The sequence below is a fragment of the Callorhinus ursinus genome, unplaced genomic scaffold (assembly GCF_003265705.2).
Source record: "Callorhinus ursinus isolate GAN/ISIS: 27379988/994484 unplaced genomic scaffold, GSC_fseal_2.0 scaffold6, whole genome shotgun sequence".
NCBI lineage: Eukaryota > Metazoa > Chordata > Mammalia > Carnivora > Otariidae > Callorhinus > Callorhinus ursinus.
Genome location: NW_027397068.1, coordinates 70,186,784 through 70,212,444, shown reverse-complemented (window position 1 = coordinate 70,212,444; position 25,661 = coordinate 70,186,784). Strand labels below are relative to the sequence as shown.

General features: G+C 37.7%; 1 protein-coding gene across 9 annotated transcripts in view; it reads right to left on the bottom strand.

Moving 5' to 3' along the window:
• The window catches only part of ARID1B (AT-rich interaction domain 1B), a 437,894-nt gene that overhangs the window by 301,525 nt on the left and 110,708 nt on the right, over positions 1-25,661 (bottom strand). For all 9 annotated transcript variants that reach the window (XM_025866378.2, XM_025866380.2, XM_073894146.1 and 6 more), the window contains one exon: positions 10,131-10,280. In XM_025866378.2, coding sequence (XP_025722163.1) covers positions 10,131-10,280 — 150 coding nt within the window. The remainder of the gene's footprint in view (positions 1-10,130; positions 10,281-25,661) is intronic.

The window sequence follows — 25,661 nt, the reverse complement described above, 5'->3', positions numbered from 1 at the left end:
TCTAGGGCAGGTGGAAGTATGGGCATGGGTCAGCTGAGGTCAGCAGTCAGGAACATAAAAGAGTAAGAGTCTTCCCTCCTTCCTTCCCTACCCCAGTCTTGTGGAGCAGACACGGAGCTGGGTCTCATCAGGGTTGCTAAGTCGGTTTTTAAGATCGGGAGGGGACAGCACAATGTAATGAGAGTCTACACAGACGAGTAATGAGAGTAATGGATGAGGAATTCTCGCTGTTTAAGGAGGAAAGGGATGACATGAGGGCTGTGAAAAACAGTAAAAACGAGAAAGGATCAGGGCGCCTGGGTGGCTCAGTCAGTTAAGCGTCTGCCTTCGGCTCGGGTCATGATCTCAGGGTCCTGGGATCGAGCCCCACATCAGGCTCCCTGCTCCAAGAGGAGTCTGCTTCTCCCTCTCCCCTCTGTTCATGCTCTCTCTCTCTCTCTCCCTCTCTCTCAAATAAGTAAGATCTTTTTTAAAAAATGAGAAAGGATCAACTGACTGTATGTCTCCCTAAGAACGGGACCACCATTTTAGATTTTTTTGATCAGTAGAGACACATTCAGAATATCTAATCTGCTGTACTGCTAAAAAGGTAATTCCTTTTATTTTGTCATTGATGTAGCATCCTTCACACAGAATTTTTAAAATATTATACATATTACATGTTAATTGTAGATAATTTAAAAGATACAAGTAAGGTCCCCCCCCAAAAAAAAGCTGTAAACGTTTAGATAACATTCTTACTGATTCCTACTGGGTGTGTGTGTGTATATTATTTACAAATTTACGGTATCTCCACACCTTGGGGTAACTTACCTTTTCTGTTAAACAACTCTGTGAACATGTTATTAAAAATGTTCTATATTGGGCTTCTGGGTGGCTCAGTCGGTTGAGCTTCCGCCTTTGGCTCAGGTAATGGTATCAGCGTCCCGGGATCGAGTCCCGCATCAGGCTCCCTGCTCGGCGGGGAGTCTACTTCTGCTTCTCCCTCTACCTCTGCCCCTCCCGCCCCTCATGTTCTCTTTCTCTCTCTCAAATAAATAAAATCATTTAAAAAAATGTTCTATATATTTTCATTTTATGTACTTGCTATCATATGGTAATAAATCCCATGGATTCAAACCCTGCTCATGATTTCAAGTTGTTCATGCAATATACCTGTATCCCTATTTGCATGGCGAGTTCACAATTACTACACAAAATCACACAAAGAGCTAATTATTTGTCTGAGCCTAGAACTCAACTCTATTTTGCATGTAAAAACAAACTACTCTTAGATTAACAAATTATTCTTAAAATAATTTTATTACATACTGAATTTTCCAGGAATAAAACTACTACATATATCGAGGAAAGATTATACTTTGTTTTGTTCAGACTTTGACCAAGAGTAGTTCACCATCTTTTTTTAAAAGATGAATCACCACTGACAACCCTGCTTAAGACATCGGAGTTGCTAAGACAACACTCATTTTGTAGCTGCCAAGTTCAGTGATCCCACACGCAATGACTATTTCACAAATCTTCCAATATAATCAGGCCTCAGAATTTAATTAATGATAGTTTATCCATATACAGTTAGTGCATTATTCTGACTTGTTTGAAATTTTGTGTAGGTAACGTATTATCTACAAATTTGGTGTAGATCACATATTAAATATGAATTTTATTTCCAAAGGATAAAGGAAGCATTAGAAAAGTTTCATTATAAAATGGGAATGTATTGTCTGAATGTTATAAGCTATTCTATTACATGCTTATTATCATTTTAAACTGCATAAAGGATATCAAATAAAGAGCTAGAAACTATAAGAGGACCAGTTCTAGCCATGTGGCAGGCTAGATACTTGAAATGTATTTTAATTGATTTAAATATCGAAAATACTGGATAAAATGACTTTTTAAATGGATCACAGACTTGGCTTGAATGTGAGTGAAACCAAAAATACACGGAAAGTAAACCAAGAACACAGAAAGTAAGAGCAATACAACAGAAGCTGACTAGCTATAGATGTTAACTTTCCATTGGATGGCTGACTATACAGGGAAAAGGAAAAGTCCAGGGCCTGCCAAAAGGGAGTAAATATGAGACCATACAACTCAAATAAATTAGAGACTCAGAAGGGCTATACCCATAATCTGAGAACATGAAAATCCACTAAAGAGAACAGAGAAATACCTGTCTTGAACTTGATACTCAGAGGTAGGAAGAATTAAAAAACGGCTCCACTGAGAATTAGCAACCACAAGCTAACCTTCATCAGGGCTTCTGGTCAAAATTAACACTTACTGGTGTGGTGTGCAAAAACCTCAAGAAGATAATTCTATTTAAAGTGGTCCCAGAAGTCATCACCACCCGAACCCACTGATCAATCTTGACATCACTACTGTGGAACAACAAAACATTACGTTTATCCTGATGTAATATGCTCACAGCATCACCTGTGAAGTGCTCACACCACGTCAGTCAGTAATGATGTGTCACAAACTGCCCAAAACTTAGTGCCCTAAACCTGCAAGCATGTGTTATGCTCCCAGATTTTGTTGTTAAGCAATCGGGACAGAGTACAAAGGAGGAGGCTTGTCGTCATCACGATGTCTCTACACACTCAGCTGAAGACAGGGAGGCTTAGGGGCTTCCTCACCTCACAGAGAGGGTCACAGACCCCTCAAGTGAACAGAAACAATGCCTTACATGTTGAGAACGTGATTTACAACAACCACAAAGAAAACCGTTCATCTTATAGGATTAGAGGGACTAGATGAACAAATTAAGCCACATCAAGAGAAAAGAACCAAACCAAGCCATTTCACAGGACAGTTGACTCAGTTTTTCAACATGCCAAAGGCTCTAATGTGGATGGGGGAAGAAGAAACCATTCAAGATAAAAAGACTTAAGAACCAAATCAATGTATTAGATTTCTTTGAATTCTGCTTGGAAAAAAACATACTATAAAGGCATTCTGAGGACAATTGGGGTTATCTAAATATGCCTAGGCTAGTCAATGCAAGGAATTATGGTGGCATGTGAGTACTCACTATATCATTCTGTTTATCAGCATAGTAAGAATTTTTTTATAATAAAACTACAAAATAAAATACAAAATGTGGCTCCAGATGACTCGTGTCCAAAGGCAACTGCAAAAACATACATCGATCTTTCTGAGGGAACAGAATATAAACCCAGCCCTCAATAGAACTGTCTTCCAAAAAAACAAAAAATGAAGGGAAATAAGAAAATTCTTAGAACTAGAAGAAAACAAAAATAATGCATATCAAAATTTGAGAGATTCACCCAAAGCTGTACTTAAGAGGAAATTTTTTAGTCTTCCATTTTGCTCCATCAGACAAAGATGTTTCAAATAAGCTAAGCGTTCACTTGACTGAAAAAAAGAACAGCAAAATAAACCAGTAAAATAGAAAGCAAGACATAATCAAAGCAAGAACAGAATTTTTTAACTAAACTTTAAAAAAGAACATGTAATAGGACAATAACCAAAGTTACTTTGGAAAGGTGAACCACTGACACGATTAATCAAGAATAAAAAAAGGGGAAAACATTGTGAATTAAAATGCCAGGGGCGCCTGCGTGGCTCAGTGGGCTAAGCGTCCGACTTTTGATTTTTACTCACGTTATGATCTCTGGATCTTGAGATCAAGCCTCACATAGGGAATTTGCGCTCAATGGGAGTCTGCTTGAGATTCTGTCTCTCCCTCTCTCTCCCTATGCCCCTCCCCATGCTCATGCTCTCCCACTCTCTCTCAAATAAACAAAATCTTTAAAAATAAAATAAAATGCCTTAAACTCTGGACAGTACAGAAATTAATGACGACGTATATGAACAACTTTGTTAATAAATTTGAAAAACTGGATGAAATAAATTCCTAATATGTGGGAATATATATATAAGTGTTGTGTGTGTATATATTTACATGCACATATATATTTATAAGTTATATACATAACTTATACATATTTATTACATATTTATAAAAGCAAAAGACTGACTCAAGAAGAAATTGATAACTTGAAAACACCTACATTCACAAAGGAAATAAGATCAAAAGTCAAAAAGACAGGAAAGGGCAGAAGCTAAAAATCAAGGGCTACACATGCCTTTATGGTTTTACAGACACTTCGACCATTCAAAAAACAGGTAATTCCAAATTTTAACATAAACTCTTCCAGTAGATTTAAAAAAGACACTAGTCTCCAATTCATTTTACAAAACTCCATAATACAGACACCAAAACCTTACCAGGATAATTACAAGTCAGTCTCATTCATGAACACTGATTCAAGAAACCTAAAGAAATGTTAGCAAAACTGAATTCAGTGATGTATAAAAAGATACTGTATCATGTGGCTAGGTTTATTCCAGAAAGCATGTTTAACACTATAAAACAAAAAGACACACATAATAAACCCCAACAACAGATTACAAGAGAAAAACAAAGTGGTGATATCAAGTTATTAAAAAAAAACACATAAGATAAAATTTGGCATTCATTCATGATAAAATCCCTTAGCAAACTAGAAAAGGAGGGGACCTTCCCTGCCCAGTAGTGGGCAGCCACTAAATAAACTTGTTTATATAGTATACAAACATTACACTCAACGATGAAATGCTGAAAGCCTTCTTTTAACTCCCAGAGAATACAAGAATAGACAGCCCTGAGGCACCTGGGTGGCTCAGTCAGTTAAGTGTCTGCCTTTGGGTCAGGTCATGATCTCAGGGTTCTGAGATCCAGCCCTGCATTGAGCTCTCAGCTCAGCAGGGAGTCTGCTTCTCCCTATCACTCTCTCTCTCTCTCTCTCTCTCTCTCTCAAATAAGTAAACAAAATCTTAAAAAAAAAAAGGACAGCCCTTTCAAACAATGATTTGGAGAAGCCAATCTGTAAAAAGAGGAGTGGGGTGATCTTTTAAAAAGCAACTTTAAAAAAAATTGAGAAAATCTAAGAGAATCTATGAAGTGTTGGTAGAATGAACAAGAACTTAAAGGGTCTCTGGACCAAAAAAAAAATTTTTTTAATATATAAAGTTCATTAGATTTGTATACACCAATAACAATGAGAAAAATAAATGTTGAAATGGATCCAATTTACAATGGCAACAAAAATATAAGGCATATAGGATTAATTCTAAAAAAAACAATTCTTTTTGAAGAATGTTCTGAAGGAAATTTAAAACCACCGAAACAATGGAGAACTGGGGAGAGAAGTCCTTCAGGAAGATGAGGGGAGGCAGACTGGGGAATGCAAGAAGAGAAGGAAAATTGGCCATGAGAACAAGCAGACCACAGCACAGAACCAGTGTGGAGAGTCGAGTTGGATGACAACAACAATGACTGAACACCCATCTCTTCTAACTACCTTAAGTGGCTGTTGCTCTTTATCCAGGACAATCTGGCCTCACTTCAATTGTCCTGTCTCATGGATAAAACTTACAACATCTAATTACCAAATGTCCCAGCTTCTTGAGAGCAGCCTACCCAGGACTGACCCCTACTTCCCTAACCCCTCTTAGAGTCTCCCAGCACGCACCCAAACCCCCGTTATCTTTCCATGAGGCTCCTGAGGCACTCAGGAATATATGCATTCTCTGTGGCCTGTAACAACCCAAACTAGATAAACCCAACTTGTATCATAAGTGTGCTCTTCATCTGTGGTCAGTGTGGGCTTCAACAAGGCAAAAACTGTTCAAATTAGTTACTTATTTTTGTTTACTATTTCTCTTTTATAATTATCATCTGTCTCACAGAAAATATAAAAGGTAAATAATAATAAAAAAAAGACCCCATGATTATAACAACAATAAAGAAAAACATCTTAGGAAAAAGCGTGGTAAGAAATGAGTTTACTGATGTCCATAATAGCCAAATAAACACAACAGCCAAGAAAACTCTGAAAAAGAAGAGTACTGAAGATATACTAATCCTAAAAAATAATAAAGCAGTATAGTGTTGGGGCATTAATAGAAGGATCAATGAAAAGAATAAAAACCCCAGAAGAAGAACCACAAACCCTATACCTAAAGGGATTCAGCAAATAATGAAAGAGGTATCTCCAATCCATAGGGGAAGGTAACTGTAATGGTTAATTTTATGTGTCAACTTGGAGAGTGTTTCTGGATGAAATGAACACTGAAATCAGTGACTTTGAGTAATGCGGGTAGGCCATCGGTTGAAGGCGTGAATAGAGCAAAAAGACCAGCCTCTCCAACGAAGAAGGAATTCTCCAGCAGACTGCCTTCAGACTTCATCTCCACTATCAGCTCTCCTGAGCCTCCAGCCTGCCGCACTGCACATTTGGGACTTGCCAGCATCCGTAGTTGTATACGCCAATCCCTTACATTAAATCTCTTTATCCTAACAAAATACACACACACACACACACACACACACACACACACACACACACACACACATTCTGTTTCTCTGTAGAGCCCTAACACAACAGCCTACACAAGAGAAGGCACTTAAAGACCTAGCAAAGAAACAATTAAGCTGGATTAGGGTAAGTGAAATGAAAAACGAATCCATGAAAATACTACAAAGTAACATGAGAGAGTTCCTTTGTAAATTTTGGAATATGGAAGTCTCATACTCCCACTAAATAAAAATCCAGAGATCTTAAAAGAAAAGATTAATAATTTTGAGTACACAAATTTTTTTTAATTTAAAAAGCCCCTCTGCATGACCAAATAGATAAATAAATCATAATTAATGTCAAAAGATAAATGACAAAATGGGGGAGGATGGTTAGTAACTCACAAAGATCCAGTCTCCCTATATATATATATATATATAGGGAATTATAATAAACCTATATATATATATATAGGTTTATTAAATCAATTTTTAAAAGAGCAACAACTTAATAGAAAAATGCAAGATAAAAAGATACGAATTCACAATAAAAAGGAAAGGAAAAGCAAATGCTTTTAAGGATATAAGACATTCAACACAACTCAAAACAAGATAAATGCAAATTAAAATTACATTATCAGATTGGCAAAAATCCAGAAGCTTAGCAAACCATGCTACCGGCACATGTAGAGGCAAACAGGGACTCTCACATATTGATGGTGTGAGTATAAACTGGTACAACCCCCCCCAAAGGAACAATCTGGCAGTATTTACCAAAACTAGAACTGCATCTACCCATTGACACACTAATACCACTTTCAGGAACCTGTCATACACATATGCTTGCAAATTTATGAAATGAGACATACACAAAGTTTATCACGGCAGCCCTGTTTGATTTGCAAATAATTAAAAACAGTCTAAATGACCATCAAAAGAGTATTCATTTCATAAAATGAAAGGAAGCTATGAAAAAGAATGAAGGGTTGCTTTAAGATCTACAGAAACTATACTTCAGGGTGTGGGGGAGGAGGATGACACAGAACAGTGTGTATGGTACAGTACCTCACTATTTGTGTAAAAATAGAGTAAAAATTAAAATACGGCATCTTGCTTCTTTGTATAAAGATCCTCCGGAAACCTGCACAATAAACTCCTGAAGTGGTTGTCTGGCAAAGGGTGAGGCCGGTGGTGAAGCAGGGGGAGGGCTGTGCTGGGAGATTTTTATTTGTATTCTTTCCCTTGTACTTTTTCATCTTTGAAACATATGAATGTATGGATGATTCAAAATAGAACACTTTAACAGATGTTAAAGACAAGAGTGAGGTATCTTAATGGAACCCTAAAATTATTTTTTGTATCAATCATATTAACAAAAGCCACAGAGTATTATTTGCTGATTGATTCCCAAATATAAAAATCAATACACTATGCATGCTGTTTGGAAACAAAAGGAAAGGCTGCAGAAAAGAACGTTTTGTCTGTTAGGAACTACCGGCTCTACTGGTTCACTACATTATATATGGCTGAGCTTCTTTGGTTTTTCAACATATGTGAATTCGGAATGACAAATTCTATTATTAAAATTCAGTTTGATTTTGAAAATATTCTGTTGGTTATTTTTACTTTGTTTTGGGATAGAGTTTGAGGGGATTACAGTTTGGGGAGGCAATAACCACATCTAAAATGCTAAATCTTATTTCCTAGACAAACTTTCCAAAGCTATCTGAACATCTAACTCCCTAAAAACCAAAGTTGTTCCTATCACACAAGACCCTCTGATTCAGCTACCTGTCTCTGACTTCCACCTCGTCGTCCCGTAAGGAGCGTAATGAAACTTAAAAAACACTTAGACATTCTACAGGTAGGGAGCATGAAAACAAGAAAAACTTTCCAACATAGTATGAAGAATTTTTGTCTTCTTCAGAATACACAGAAATGACAGTATTTATGTCAGAGAGTCATGGTTATAGAGACAGTATTTCCTACCATATAATTTACTACATTCAAATCAATAAAATAATGGTACCAAAGCATAAAACAGACCTAAACGAAGCACATTAAAATAGTATTCATTAAAGTAAGATTTCACCTGTAGTATGCTTTAAATATTTAAATCTGAAGGATATTAAATAACTGATTGCCATGTGGTAGAAGTCATCAGTGAATGCTTCATAAAGGAAGTAAATTTGAGCTTGGTCTTGAAGGAAATGACAGGCCCTCGGAATCCTTAATCAAACTGGTTTTACAATCAGAGATTCATTTTAGCACTAAAGTAAAATGACTAATGTAATCTCTCTATTCAGTTCTTCTTAAATTTTGATGGCATGACAAAACATTCTATGTCTACCCAGAAGTTCAATAAGGTTCGGAAAGCCCTTGAAAAAGCCTGTAACTCTATATATCATAAACCCAGACACCAGTCTCACTTAAAAAAGAAATGATATTGGAAGGTTATTTAATTCTCCCACATCTTAATAAAAGACTAGACCAAATAACTCTGAAATAATATACATTCTTGCCTCTTATACATCCCTTTATATAATACCAGAATATTTGAGAACATATACAAAAAACAAGATCCTACAGGATCTTCTATCTCAGCTGTTGTTTTAACATGTTTTGTTTAAAGTCATAAACTCTTGGGGCACCTGGATGGCTCAGTCAGTTAAACGTCTGCCTTCAGCTCAGGTCATGATCCAGGGGTCCTGGAATAGAGCCCCACATCGGGCTCCCTGCTCGGCGGGGAGCCTGCTTCTCCCTCTCGCCTTCCTCCCCGTTTGTGCTCTCTCTCTCTCAATCAAATAAATAAATAAGATCTTTAAAAAAAAAAAAAATAAAGTCATAAACTCTCTTTAGAACTCCTGAATATGTCATATGGGAAAAGACTCCAATGAACCCAAGAATACTTAAGAAATCAGCTGAATTAAAATTAAGCTTCATATATTTACATATACCTTGCTAAGCATCAACAATCTCTTTAAGATGTGCAAGACATGCTTTAAAAACTGAATAACCAAGTCATTGTCTTCCCTCTCTTCACTACAGCATCCCATGAAAAATTAAGAAAGAAAAATATGAAATGTAAAGTTACATTCTGATGCTTATGACTAGAATAGTGCTATGAAACATTTATCTGGATTCAGAATACGAGTCCTGAGCTCACAGCACCTTTTAGATCACTCAGTGACAATCTCTAAAACAAGATGAGACTGAATCATTTTATCAAATGCATATGTACTATTTTTCTACAAATCACATAAGCTGAAATATATGGCCCAATAACATAAAAGAATATTTAATGAGGCTAATTTAAACTGCAAACTGCTTAATATTCTTGAAGTACATGATTCCCTTTAGTATTTTAATATATTGTAACTGAAGTGATTGTCTATAAGCTAGTTTAAGAGGAATAACACTGCCAAAGGCAACAATGTTTTGATATAGTAGCACTTATCATTAAAACAAAAACAAAACAAACAAAAAAAGCTCAAGATAAAAATACCATGAAGGTGGCAACGAGCAAGATTAAGTGATCAACAAAACCATTTTTCTGAATGAGCATATTCTTCCCACTCCTCAATTTCAAACATCCATCCATAAGCAAACAGTTTAGATTAGGTTCAGTTTTACCCTTTTCTCAAAACTACATTTTTTCCCACTGAGAAGAGAATTTTTTAAGCAGGACGGGAAGAGGACTCCGAGCCCAGTGTGGCAGACCTGGAGGACAGCTCAGAGGCCTGGGGGCCCGTGGGGCGCTCACCTGCTGCGGCTGGTACCTTTGCTGGGACTGGGACGGCAGGTACTGGGCCTGTGGAGGGAGGTGCGGAGGCTGCGGCTGCTGGTTGTAGTAAGGCTGCTGGCCCTGCTGACAGTAACCACTCACACCTTGCTGTCCATACTGAGGTGGCATCTGTCAACAAGTCAAGCAAAACAGGCGAGAAAGTCAAAATGGGCTAATTCAATGAAATCAAACATGGTTTCGATTCAGCAACATGAAGTGGGCTCTTTGCTAAGCAATTGAATTCAATATTTTTACTCTTCTCTCTCTTTACATAAATCATCATACTGCCTTCTATTCACATATTATCAGCGTTGACTTTTTTAAAAATAAGATTTCATCAGATAATCAAGTATAGATAACCTCATAAAAATCCAGTGGGGGGAAAAAACTCTCCTAACACTGACATGAAAAAATAGCCTCTGCTGAGTTGGTGAATCACTATATTGTACACCTGAAGCTAATAAAAACACTGTTAAGAAAAAAAAAAATACCCTCTGCTAAGAAAGTCGTTATGTTAATCCATTCTCCTGCAACACTCAAAATTAAAATGAACTCCCACCATCCAAGCCCACTTACTAATATTCTGTAGGATGCTTGTGGCTTGGCTACATGTATAGGGCATGGCTTTGTTTCAACTAAGGTCAAAAAGTCCCAACTCCATAGGAGCAGACACTATACCAGTTACATTAGCAATTCCACACACACTTTTTGCGAAAAAGAAACTACATTGCTTTACCATCAAATACAACCCTTTTAGAAGACAGTACTATGTATATAACCCAATATAACCAACAACATGAGTTCTTAAAGGAAAGATAGTCATATCTAATATTAGAATAGTATTTTCCTACTTGATAAAACAGGTAATGGTGTAAAGCAAAGTGTGCTAGACGGCAAATGGCAGATACAGACAAAAATGGCCTAACTGAGCTTTCTCCATCTCTAATTTACACGAACCTAAAAATCCTTAAAAATATTTGCTCAAAGAAAATTCCTTCCTCATGCAATAAATAAACCATGGATGATATTTAATTTTTTTTTTTCAAATGAAAAATCTTTTTTTTTCTAATTGGGAGAGAGAGCAGCAGAGAAAAAGAAAAACAAGGTATCAGGATGGCAAAAAGCACTCCATAGAGGAGGAGAGTGAAGTCACCCTGTTAATAATACAACATGGTCCACTTGAGAATCCCAAGAACTAGAGCCCCATAAGCCCACACAGTTAAGAATTCAGTGATCAGTTCCAGATACACATTTAAAAACACAGTGACTACAAAATACTGAACAAGGAAAAAGAAGGAATGGTAAAAGGAGGAAAATATTAAACACTTCGCCTCTAAGACCAATTAACACAATAATTCGTAATACATACAATGAAGTAAAAGGGGAAAATGCAAAAGCTGAAGTTCATTTTCTTTGTGACCTGATTTAGATTACTGTCAAGGCCTGTCAGCAATGATCACAAACATTTGGCCACAATGGCTCACAAATGTCTCATCACACAGACCCTAAGTTAGTAGAACAGACAAGTTTGTATTGAAAACCATTTAACTGCACAGTTGAATTCTTTGCTTTTATTTATTTTACAGCTTGATATCTCATAATGAATGTATGTCCCTGCCATAAGCCAAGCCAAAGAATTTCCATAAAATACAACTCCACATGCTAGAGTAGCGTATACTACCACAACACATATCCTTCCGTTCAGCACCCATATGTTGATTTGATATCTAATACTATATTTCACACAAGCATCTTTGCAGTTTGATTTGAAGCAGTTAGGATAACACTTTTGCCAGTGTTAAAATGACTGTAAAGCTCAATCAACACAGCCAGAAACTCCCCTATGAATTGCACTTTAATATGTTGACTTTCTGGTTTACAGAAACCTTTACACACAATATGAAAGTGTCGTTTGGGGAGGGGGCTCTATTTTCTAAGACAGACAACAACAGGGCTTGTTGTAGGCAGCAACTAACACTAGAGCAGCCCTGAACTTATTAGAATCTGTTACCATCTATTCCAGCTCTGAAGAGCTTAGGGACAAGTGGGGGTGCAGAGGAAGCACGGTAGGGTGGGTGGGAATGTAAGCAAATTTTCAACAGAACCACAGCAACAACCCGCAGAGCACAGCAAAATTCAGAGGAGAAACCATCAAAAAACTTTTGCTTGGGAGATTTTACTACTGTCTTCCACAATTAAAACCCATTTGCTCTCCTTTTAGATACATGGCCTAATTCATTTGGTACTCACCTAAGGGACACCTCCCCCACTGTGAGCCTGGGACGAGGTGATTTCTAACCCAGTACAATTGGGCCAACAGTTAGAACTGGGTCCCAGTGCCAATCTACTGAATCTGGTCTGCTGTCCTTCCGTGGGAGCCACACTGCAACAGAGATCACTAAATTGTTGAGCGAAAGAGTCTCTGGGTTGGAAATGTGCGAGATCTAAATCCAAGTCCTACTGTGCCTCACTTGTGTGAATGTGGTCAATTACATTAACGATTTCCATCTCACATCTCCATCTATAAAACAGGGCTACTTTCTCTATTAATTCATATTAATATTATAACCAGCAATATAATAATCCTACCTGGAATGCTACACAGATGCTATTATTTATTAAACAAGTTGCAGAGCTATCTCTAAAATATTAATTATTTCCTACGTTTTATCTTTAAAAATCAATTTCTAAATATAATACCTCAGTTGTCTACAATTAAAGTCTAATTCTTTAATGATCAATATTGCTTTTGTTTTAATCAATTTAGATGCAGGGCTTTCACAGATCTATTATATGCTTTTCTGATATCTTAAACCAAACAGTCATTATTATGAAACATAAATCGACAGATTGAGCCATAATACACTGAGAACCTCAGAGCCTCTGGTTGAAAGCCATGCACACAAGCCCCACAGCATAACTCTGGTCTCCCTCTGCCGTCAGTCTTACCCTGCCACCAAGGCACTCAGCCATGGCTCATCACTCTGACCTCTATCCTGAACAGAACCTGCTGAGGACTGAGAAACCCATGATGGTTAAAAACAGGAAGGCCCAGGGAACTTGTCCTATGAGGGAAGCACGCGAGCTTTGACGGCCTCAACTTTTGTAAAATCAGTTTTGGCTACTGAGAGTCTTCTTGTTTATGTCTTAGTTCTCAAACACACTCAGGCTAAATAAGATTACCAGAATGTTGGATGCAAGGGAAATTTAACCAAGAGTTACTGAGCACCAGGAACCACGTGAGGGGAGTTGGGGTCACAAAGCACTTCTAGCTCAGATACCACCCCCTCCCTGACCAGCCTAAGGAGCACGGCCCCAGTCGGCCCCAGTCGTCTTTCTCAGGCCATTTCCAATTTTATGTTACCACAGGGGAGATGATAGGAGTTAGTTAACGCCTTAATTATGTGTTGTGTTTACTGTTTGTCCTTATCACTGGACTCTAAACTCCCACATTCCTGGAATGCCTCCTGGAAGAGGGACTGCCAATCACTAAATGTTTGTTGAATGAATGGATGTTGTTCAGTGGATTACTAAATCAAGTGATTATATAAAAAATTAAACGAGTGAAGGAACACCTCATAAAAATGGAATCACTTGCACTACACAACTCTTTGAAACACGTATGTCCAGCTTCTTCCAACAGCCAAAACACAGAACTTCATGCCCACAGCTGCACAGCACTCAGCTATTAGCTACCAACCCTCTAAGTCATTATTACCCAGCGAATGTTCTGGGCCCTTATCATGGTTTGAATAAAAAGATCACTACACTAAACTAAATGGAAATCTCCAGAAAATTCTTGAGATCAGAGCTTTTCTGTTATCTAAAAACAAGAAAAACAAGAATTTATTTCACTCATTTCTAAATAAAGAAGATCTTAAGAGTGGAGCGTGAGCACACGTAATAAAAAATTTATTCCAATTTTCCAAGAAATATGAATGCTTTCATATATTATTGGAGAGAAAGTATAGCAAAAAATGATTCATTTAAGTATTTTAGGAAATCACTCTGATTAAAAAAAAAACGTGATTACTAACTTTTTATATCCCTGTATCATGTTAAATATTCAGAAATTCCGGGCCCATTTCTCAATTTACCGTACCCTGAACTCTTTGCTCGTATTTCAAAATTGAAGAAATAATCCATGCTTGTCTTCTCTCCCGATTTCTTCCTAAAGAAGTTTTAGAAAACCGTTTCCTCACCAAGGTACACTGACCCGCTGACCCAGCAATTCCCCTTGTAAATATATACCCATGAAACACTCACATGTGTCCGAAGAAGGATATTCGATGCAATGCTATTTACAAAAGCCAGAAAGAGGACACAATCTAACACAACGGAATGGAAATGGAAATGGAAAAAAAGAGGTTTTGCTATGGCCATACAATGGAATTCTATAAAGTAGTTTAAAAAAAAAAAATGGTAGTAAAGCCTACCTAGCAAAATGGTTCAAATCCAAATAATATAATGCTGAATTTTGAAAAGAAAAGAATGCACCATAATACCATTTGTATACACTTTTAATACACAAAATAGTATATACTGTTTATGGATACATATATATAGTAAAAGTACAAAAGCATGCATTGGAAAGGAAATACATGACATTCTCTGGAGAAGGGAGAGGATAAGAGATGGGGTGGAGCTTCAGTCTTGCCTTTTTTCCCTTTAGAAAGAGGGAGATATGAAGCAGATGTGGCAAAACGGTAACACCTAACACTCTTGGTGTAGTTACACAAATATGTTATATTTGTTTCTGCGCTTTTTTGTATGCCGAAATCATTTCATAATTTAAAATTCTGAATACAGATGTCACCTCCACCCTATCCCACATCCCCCCTGCCCCAAAAGCAGAGACATGGAAGCTGCTCCAGCAGGTACACAAGGCAAGAGACAGGCCCCAGAAGAGGGTCTGGAGAGGAAGGTGCCTTGTTGTGCTGCTTTATTTAAAGAGGCCCAGCTGGAACTTTGCTCCAGAGACCCATCCCTGATTATAATGCCAGGTGCCCTCATCTGTTCTAGGCCTTTACCTGGGGCAAGATTAGGCCAAAGACTTCATTACCGTCTTCTATGCTTCCTGCAGATTGGTAAATCTCTGACAGGAAGGACTTTATGCCAACATTTCCCGATGGCCAACTAATCTGGCAAGTTAATTCACAGAAATAAATTCTATAATCAAAAAAGTTTGAGAAATAAACATAAAAATAAAACATACTAACATATTAAAGGATTTGTTAAAATCCTTAAGAAACCCATCCACCTTCAAATGTGGGATTTCTCAAATTTATGACTACAAACATACCACCACACCCACTGGAACATGAATTCTATAGAAAATGGGGCCTTATAATGGTGATGGGCATTAAGGAGGCACTGGATACAATGGGCACTGGGTGTTATATGCAACTGATAAATCCCTAAATTCTATCTCTGAAACTAATCTTTAAAAAGGGGGTGGTGGGAGCTGGCAGTTCAGCTCATCACTGTACTCAGAAGGCCTGACCTGTAGTAACAGCTCAATGAATATTTGTTGACTAAACCTCCTGGACTAAGTATATAAATCACATACTATAAATCATACACCATTGATGTATAAATGTAAGAGCTTTCTGCTTTGAGCTACACAATGGTCCAATCCAATGTTCTATCTCCACAGCAGCTCACAACAACATTAGAAACAGATATTACAATCCTCCTTGATGTGAGCGAGGAAGTTATGGTCCTAAAATACACCTTGGTTTCTATTACGGATCTGTCACCTCTGGATTATCTGAATCTATTTACATTATCAGTTTTGTCCTTCCTTTTAGAGGGAAATATTTAAGATCAAAAGAAATACTTTACATTAGCCTAAATTTATCAAAGACATTTTAATACAGGGAAATCATTTTACCTAGTCATCCATCATGGACACTTGGGTTGCTTCTACTTTTTGGTTATTGTAGACAATACTGCTATGAAAATGGACATATGAACATCTATTCAAGTCTTTGGATAAACACCCAGTAGTGGAACTGCTAGATCATCTAGTGGTTCTGTTTAATTCTTTGAGGAGCCACCATACTGCTTTTCACAGTGGCTGTACCATTTTATATTCCCACCAGCAGTGCACAAGGGTTCCAATCTCTTCACATCCTTGACAACACTTGCTGTTTTCTGTTTGTTTCTTTCTAATAGCCATCCTAATGGATGTGAAGTGGTATCATACTCATTGTGGGTTTGATTTTCATTTCCCTAATGATTAGTGATATTGAGCATCTTTTGCGTGCTTATTGGCCATTTGTTTATCTTATTTGGAAAAATGTATTCAAGTCCTTTGCCCATTTTTTAATTGGGTTGTTTTTTGTTGTTGAATTGTAGGAGTGCATTATATATTCTGGGTATTAATCCCTTATGTGTTATATGATTTACAAATATTTTCTCCTATTCTGTTGGTTGCCTTTTCATTCTCTTGATAGTGTTCTTTAACGCACAAAGTTTTCAATTTTGATGTAGCCCAATTTATCTTTTCCTTTGTTGCCTATGCATTTGGTTTCACATCTAATGTCATGAAGCTTTCCCCTATGTTTTCTAAGAGTTTTATTTTTTAAATATATATATATGTATATGTATATTTTTTTAAGTAATCTCCATGCCCGTTGTGGAGCTCGAACTCACAACCCCGAGATCAAGAGTCGCACACTCCACTGACTGAGCCAGCCAGGCACCCTTCTTCTAAGAGTTTTATAGCTTTAGCTCTCATGTTTAAATCTGTAATCCATTTTGCGTTTATTTTTGGTATATAGGAAAAGTTAAGGGTCTAACTTCATTCTTTAGAAAGACCTATTGTTCTTTCTCTATATAATTTTCACATCAGCTTCAGATCCTTTTGTTCTAAGAAGTACAGTTTGGTTTGGTATCTACAGTTCCCTCTAGACCTAAAGTGTATACACATTCAACTCACAGTATTTTCTGTTTATATGAAATTCAAAATCACACAAACCTAATATACAGTAATAGAAATAGCACAACACTGGTTGTGGGATATAATGAATGGCTAAAAAGAGACATGAAGGAACTTACTGGGAGTGATGAAAATATTCTGTATCTTAATTGGGGTGGTAGTTTCATGGATGTACATATGTGTCAAAACTCATCAAATGGTACACTTAAGATCTCAGCATTTTACTGTATGTAAGTTATACCTTTAAAAACCTACTAGCAGAATACGTATATATACTAAATAACTAAAGTAGTTAAACTTTTAACTTCACATGTTTTATAACATATTTATGTTAAACCATCACTGCCTTATTTATGACTACATGTAAATTCCCTACTTGATAATGACTGTTCCCAGGTGCTTAACAGGGAGTTTTCATATTTTCTACTTTACATAATCCAAAATAGTACACAGTATACTGAAATAATCACAGTGGTATGTAAATTTAAATATTTGACGAGAGTCACAATATGTACAGAAACAGTATCTCTGCAACCCAGAATTCTATTTTTAAGATTATATCTTAAGAAAAAATGTGAAACAAGTATGCAAAGATATGTATAGCAAAGAATTCACTGCACCCCCGTGAAAGCATCCCCACTTAAAAATATGGAAACTGCCTAAATGCCCATCAACAGAGACTGGATGGGGGGGGGATTCAATATCAGCTTATTAATGAATCTCATTGTAGATAATATGTATTTAATAGCAAGAAGCATTATTAAGGTGTACCTCAATGGGTAGGAGGTTACAAAGCAATATATGTAGTAAAATGCTATTTCTTAATATGAAAATCTGTGTATGTGTGGTTATCTGAACAAAGAATTAATAGCCTAAAGGAATAAACACAAAAATGTTATCTATCATTTCTTAAACCAAATCAGTGTTTTTCACGAATTTAGAACAAAATGCAATTTATTTTGGGTTATTTACTGTGGTCTATTTAAGAGTTATCAAAAAAGTGTATTATAACAATTTGCCTTTAACAGCAGAAAACTCCTTAATTTTTGTTTGTTTTTCATCATAGGCTTGAGCCCCTCCAGATAAATTCCACAAAATGGAAAGGGAAAAAGCATAAGAAAAATCCCAAGTTCACAACAGTTAGATTTTAGTCATTACTGTGGCAAATTCTGCTGGCTTCCAATTTCACAGAAAGATCAAACACTGTTTTTCATGCATAAGAGTCAGACTGAAAATTCCCCACAGCAAGGAATTCAGATGCTAAGCCGATGTGTGGCTGAACCAATTGCATGAGGAAATTTTATTATGTCAACATGTCCAGTCAGAAATAATGTGCTAGAAGGTAATAAATAAAGTTTACAAGGTCAAGATCCTACAACTGCCATAATCTACAATCCCTTAAGCTAAGTTCCCAATTGAGACTTCTAAACAATTTAGGTCCCTTTTTTTTTTCTCACTTTCTTATTTTAAAAAGAAAAATAAATACTGTCCTTAGGCTTGTCTAAGAAAGAAACCAAAACAACAAACCTCCACAATTTCCTGAAATTACTCCTTCATGCTTGAAAAACAAGAAACTATCAACAAATGTATACTGGGTGCTTACTGTATGCACGGTACACTCAAGCTAAGTTCCTGCAAATTCTGTCCAGCTTCCCTCGAGTAAGAAAAAAGTCTACCCAGAGTTGAAGAAGGAGTTGGCAAAGCATTCAAGGGTCAAGCAGTGTCTTAAACACCAGAACAGGCTTGATGAGCAAACCACACAAACAAGCCAGTTACACAGTTCACGTTGCTATGGAGCACACTTCCGTTTGGTCTATGTCCTTATTCCTCACACTTCCGTTTGGTCTATGTCCTTATTCCTAACAGATAACTTCCGGGCCACAAACTGCTGTTTTATGGCCTGAAAACTAACCAACATAATCCAGGCTAATTTAACCCTCTCCTTTAGTTTAGAAGTTTTTTAAATTCTTATCAAAAAAATAGATTTTTTTTTTACAAATTTAACTATTATGTAAAACTTTAAACATATACAAGAGTAAAGAGAATAGTATTAAAACCCACAGTTGAAGTAATTATCAACACTTAAGGCCAAGGTGGTTTCATCTACAGCCCCACCCACAGTCCCCATCCCAGCTTCTATCCCATCATATCATCTCACTGGAAGATCATGGTACCCTGCAGCTCCTCAGTCTCATCCGGGGCCTCAAAATAAATCACATGCAGGGGACCCAACCCAGATGTCCTGCCTGGAGCCAAACCCAATGGAGTCTACCCAAAATCAGTCCAACCAACCCACAGACCCATGGGTAGAAAAATAAATACTTGTTGTAAAATACTGAGACTTTCAAGTTGATTGATTTGTAGCATTATTTGGCACTAGTTACCTGAAACTTAATAACAAATATTAACAGCAGATTTCCTTGGATGAATAGAAGATTGTGGATTTTTCACTTTTTGTGTTTTCTACATTTTCTTTTTTCTTGTATTTTAATTCCAGTGTCATTAGCACAGTGTTCTATTAGTTCTAGGTGTACAGTATAGTGAGTCAACAATTCTACACCTGACTCAGGCTCATCCTGGTAAGTGTCCTCCTCGTTCCCATCACCTCCTTCCTCCATCCCCTCGCCCACTTCCCTGGTGGTAACCATCAGTTTGTTCTCTAGAGTTAAAAGACTAAATTTCTTTGTGATTCGTGAAATAAAGCTGAAAAGTTCTCATTTGCCACCTACGTATGTAAGTCTTTCCTCATGACACACGTGTTTAGTAAAACTCCCTTGACAGATTATAAACATAAACACAGTGAAAATAATATACCTACAATCTCTCTTGGACTTCTTTACAATTATTAATTGCCTACAAAATTTCACTGCTTACTCTTAAGTCCAACTGCTCTATATTTATCAAATCACAGCTTCAGCGAATACTAGGTCAGACAATGTTCTGCAGAGTGAATATTCTATATGGCTGTGGGAACTAAATGGTAGTGCCTCTTGTGACCTCAATTTCCAAAAGTCAGGGATAAGTCCTGAACAGCCTTTATTTCCTCTTTATAATCATTATCATTCTATTATCCATGAATTTATTTATACCCCTTTTAAATTAATTTATATTTCTAGTCCATGCTACCTCTTGAGGGCAACCAGTTCTGGAACATTATTATCCATTTCATAAAGTGGTACATCCTTTAATTTTCATAAAATTACCTCCAAACTTCAAGGAGTGCCCCCTAAAGCCGGCACACAGAATTTGAGTCACAAATGTGTGTACTGTCTATCCCACTCTGCCCCTTGATTTTTCACTGCCTTATCCAAATGCTCGCACTCTGCCAGTCTTCACTGTGGAGGCGCAGCTAAAATAGCACGAATGCTTCCTAAGGCACAGCAAGTCTGGCCACACGCAAGGCTAAGATGACTTTTCTAGATACTTTTTTCAAAAAGCTGCTAGTACACATTTTGTATTCTCTTCTCTACCTCCTAACTACAGCTGTTTTCACCTTTCCTCCCAGGTCAGCCAATTAGAGGAGATTTTGTTTAAGTATTCATAAAATGTAGGCATTCACTCGCAATAAAACGCTTCCTCTCTCATTTACAACCAGTGTTGAACTAAAGTCTTACTGTACACAAAATTAACACACAAGTGTATAATTGTAGTTTTATGCTCAAGTGCCCTAATTATGCACTTTAAAACACTTTCTTCCCAAGGATCCATCGAGGGCATTCGATATCACAGATCTATAAAGGCTACAGTACGCTTTTTGATAAAACAGAAGCATAACAGGAAAAAATTTGCAGCTTCGGAGAAAAAGTCTGTGTGCAATGCACAAGATGATAAATCTCATTCCAAAAATTTTGGCCAAAAAAGACAGCATATTTCCAATGTATATAAATTTGGTACTGGGGGACAGAAGGGGAGTGTGTGCCTAAGAGCAAGAGACTTAATTCACACTGCTTATTCTTGAAGAAAACAGAAGCAACATACAGAAACAAGTAGTCTAAAATCTTTCATAAACTATCACAGGGGAGAAAAATACACCCAGGAGCCTACATGCCTTATTTATATAATAACATAAGCAAGGAAAAAAATTAACAGTAAAACGACCATGCTATTTCTAACACGGAAGCTCTGACATCTAGATTACCAGCATTTACATTTAAAACAAAATCAAAAATAAGTACTTTCCATACAAAACATATGCAGTCAATTTTAAATCAGAGAATCGTAACTATGGAAATACACTGACATGACATGCACAAAGCTCTACTTCTATGGAGGTCACAGTGTATACAGAAAGCAATGAAGGGCTCTGAAGGCAATCTATAGTAATAAATAGGTCAATTCTGCTCACAGAAGCAGCATTTTCCTAGAAAAAGCTACTTGAAAAGAAAAAGGAAAGGAAACAAGAAAAAGGTTTGTGCGGCCTCGCAGGGGTGCAGCCATCGCCATCCAAGAGAGCACGTCCCCAAGAAAACAGGCACGCTATGTCATTTGCTTAGGGATGAATTCACCTCACTGGAAATCGATTTGGAGTTTCCACCTCTCCTGTTATATTACGGCCCAAACTGCAACAGGTAGTTCGGGATCAGTGAATATAACCTCTGAGTTGTTTCAGTTAAAAACACACACACACACACACACACACACACACACACACACACTACACACACACACACGGGGCACCTAGGTGACTCAGTTGGTGAAGCAGCCAACTCCTGATTTCAGCTCAGGTCATGATCTCAGGGTCATGAGATGGAACCCCAGGAAGGGCTCCATGCTCAGCGGGGAGTCGGCTTGAGAGTCTCTCCCTCAGCCGCTCCCCCTACACGTGTACTTGCTCTCTCTCTCAAATAAATAAACAAATAAAATTTTAAAAAAATACAAGAAGATTGCAAGATCAAAAGTCGAAACAGTACAACAGTACCCCACACACATGTTACAACAGCAGGGGTTTCTAATAAGACTTTAAAATAAGTGTCACGCTACAGGATGTTCATGTTTTTAAAACCCACCCACTTGGACCACCTGTACATGTGAGGGTACCATTTACTGCAGGTAAAATGGGAAACATTCAGCAAGGACAAGTGATGGGAACTGAAGAAGGAGCTGCTTGCCCAGCTGCCCTTCTGGCCAGAGATTTCTATTTTTATAAAGCACAAAAAGAGGAGCCAAGAGCTTTACCACTTTCCTATATAAACCCAGCTGCCAAAATGGATGTGCCAAAGGGGAATTTCAGAGAATTTTAAAGAGATAACCTTTGCTGAGGCTGCAATGTCAACTCTGCAACCGCATGACTGCAGCATGTGCAGTGAATGCTAGATTGAAAAGACTGTTCTATTCAAGATAACTATGGAGTGGGGGACACAGAGAAAACAGGGATTTACCAGAGTAAGACCAGAATTGTAAAACAGCCAATGGAGAAACAAGTAACTGGCATCTTCTATGGAGGAAAACTCAATGGTGGAGGGACAAGAGGAGGAAGACCGTTCACTGCAGACCCTTTCTAGCTCGGGGATTTCATACCATGCATATCAATGACTTCGCGTGCGCGTGCGCGCGCGTGTGCGTGTGTGTGTGTGTGTGTGTGTGTGTGTGTGTGTGAGAGAGAGAGAGAGAGAGAGATTTTTTTTAAATACAGCTTTGAAGTTCTTCTTTTCTTTTTTTTTAATGAAAGAGGGGGGTGCCATGTGATTGCACTGTTACCAACAATCTAAAGCTCACCCTTTTAGGGTGAGGGTGCTAATTACTTCTATAACCTTCCTATATTGTTTTTTCTCTCCTACCAGAAAAAAAAAAGAATTCTTAAAACTATATTGTATTAAAACATGAACCTTTAAAAATGTACAGTCTAACTGTTCCATGAGATTTTTTTTTTTAAGGGAGAAATATGTACACATTAATCTATCTACCCTGAACTTTAAATGACGCAAATGGTGGAAAACGTATGAATGGAGAAAAATAATAGCATTGATAATGTAAAATGGTCAGCCTTCTCCACATACCATGGCCAAGGCCCAAACCTGGCTATTAAAGTCTTCCTCTGAGACTCTGAGAATTCAGTAGGCTGCAGAATCTAAGAATAGACAGTCCCAAGGGAACAACTAGTATGGAGGCCATTACTGGCATCCTCCCTGAGTGGTGGCACGGACACTGACTGATTCAGAGGGTAGTGAGGTTGTAGGCTTTGTCCTGAGCTTCCCAGGGACAGTACAGGCTTCAGATGGCTTCAGATGAGCAAAACTAGCCGATCGTTTTATTTTTTGCCCCAACTTTCAGAATGAGCCCATAACAAATAATGAGGAGTAAATTTATAAAGGAGTCTCTTTGCATTAGATGTTTCTACTACTAACCCACCATCTATCTCTCAGTGTCTCATAGACAAAGGTGAGACTAAAGGAAATATGTATGCACATCAGTGGCTGAAAAACTGACTTCTTACATTTTATTCTCTGGATTACAGTCTGAGGTGGGGGCAGGGGAGGGAAGGGAGATGAATGAAGATGCTCAAAACCACATCCAACACACAGTACACACATGTGGATCAATGAGCTTTTGTTTTAAACTAAAAATATATATCCGTTCCCCCATCCTCAGAAGGCTAAGCCTAATTGTGGATTACTTTATCATGCACTATTAGAACTGATAGAGATCTCAGAGATAACGGTTCAACCCTCTCCTAGGTCAAGGTCAATGAAGCTAGGTCAAGGGTTAGAAATCTGGCACCATTTCACCCAACTAGACTAACAAACAGAACACAGCTCTCGGCTCTCCCCTCCCCTCCCCCTCCACCCCACCCCTATCCCCATGCTGATGTCACTCTCCCGTGACCCTCAGTCCCTGAACAGAGGACTGGCGGGGGGGGGGGGGGGGGGGGGGGAGTCACATGCAAGAGAAGCATGGAGGGCAGGCTGTAAATGGACACTCAGGCTGGAACAGGAAGAGCAAAGGACACTTTGGAGATCTTGCTCTGTTCTCAAAGAGAGTAATAGCGTGAACAGACAAGTGTTCCCTCTCTCACTGTATCTCTCTCTGTCAAATAAAGAAAATCTTAAAAAAAAAAAAAAGAACATAAGAAAGGCAAGCACGGGAAGAGGTTAAAAAAAGAGACAGGTAAGTAAAAGGACAATGGCCACAAACGAGAACTGCGCACAATTTTAAGTTTGAAAAACTGAAGTTTAAAAACTCTTGGTGGTTTAGATTAATTTAGAAGGTATTAGGATATAAAATTTCTATCAACACAGACACCATGCTCTCAAGACAAAGTGGGAAGGAGGCGAGGGGCTCTTCATCCTGAGTCGTTTAGCACATAGACACAACTTCCACGACAAACTTGTGATACTGGGTAATAGTTTAAAAAGGAGTTCCATTCTGACGCTGAGGAAAATGAGGAAATGATGCTTTGGATACAATATCAAAGCCCTTGAAATACAAATATATTTCAAAGCAAATGTTAATATAAAAGGAGAAAATAATATAATTATTTCCCTTGAGAAAGAAGATTTGCAATTTTTTTCTTACTTCATCAGATAGAACAACAAGTGCCAAATATTCAGATTGGTTGGGAAAAAAAATAAAGGATGCTGACATTTTAAAATCATTAATAGAAAGACACCTGGGGGCAGATGGAGGAGAATTTACTCAATATAAAATTTTAACAAATTAAATGTTTCACTTCTTTCTACTGTCTCCTCTATTTATATTTAACAAATGATTAAAATTAGATAGCCTAACCTACTCATTCTGAAAATCAATAAATAATCATAATTACCCCCCTCAAAACTATACTTCAACACAGATGCAATCTCAGATTGTCCATTCTTTTTTTTTTTTTAAGATTTTATTTTATTTATTTATTTGACAGAGAGAGACAGCCAGAGAGAGAACACGGCAGGGTAAGTGGGAGAGGGAGAAGCAGGCCTCCCACAGAGCAGGGAGCCCGATGCGGGGCTCAATCCCAGGACCCTGGGATCATGACCTGAGCCGAAGGCAGACGTTTAACGACTGAGCCACCCAGGAGCCCCACAGATTGTCCATTCTAAGCACCTTTGCAGGCAAATCAGTATACTTTAGGGAATACAGAAGCCATTTAGCTGTTTTACTAAAACATCAAGGAGTATAAAATAATTATCCTAAGATACAGCCCTCCAGTCCAAAGACAAATAAGGATAATTGGGCTAAAAAATTTCTTATTACTCCTGAAATTAAACCATATTCTAATTCTACTTTATTTTAATTAAGAAAAATATTTCTTCCATTACTATTAAGAGGAAAAAGCTAGGTTTTAAACAGTATCCCACAACGATTTTCACTTTAATATTTAAGTTTAAAAGATGTGCTGTGTGGGGTGCCTGGGTGGCTCAGTTGGTTAAGCGTTTGTCTGCCTTCGGCTCAGGTCATGATCCCAGGGTCCTGGGATCATGTCCCAGGGTCCTGCCCCAGGTCGGGCTCCCTCCTCAGTAGGGAGTCCACTTCTCCCTCTCCCCCTGCCCCTCATCCCCGCTTGCATACACTTGCACTCTCACTCGAACAGATGAATAAAATCTTAAAAAAAAGGAGACTCTCTCTGATTCCAG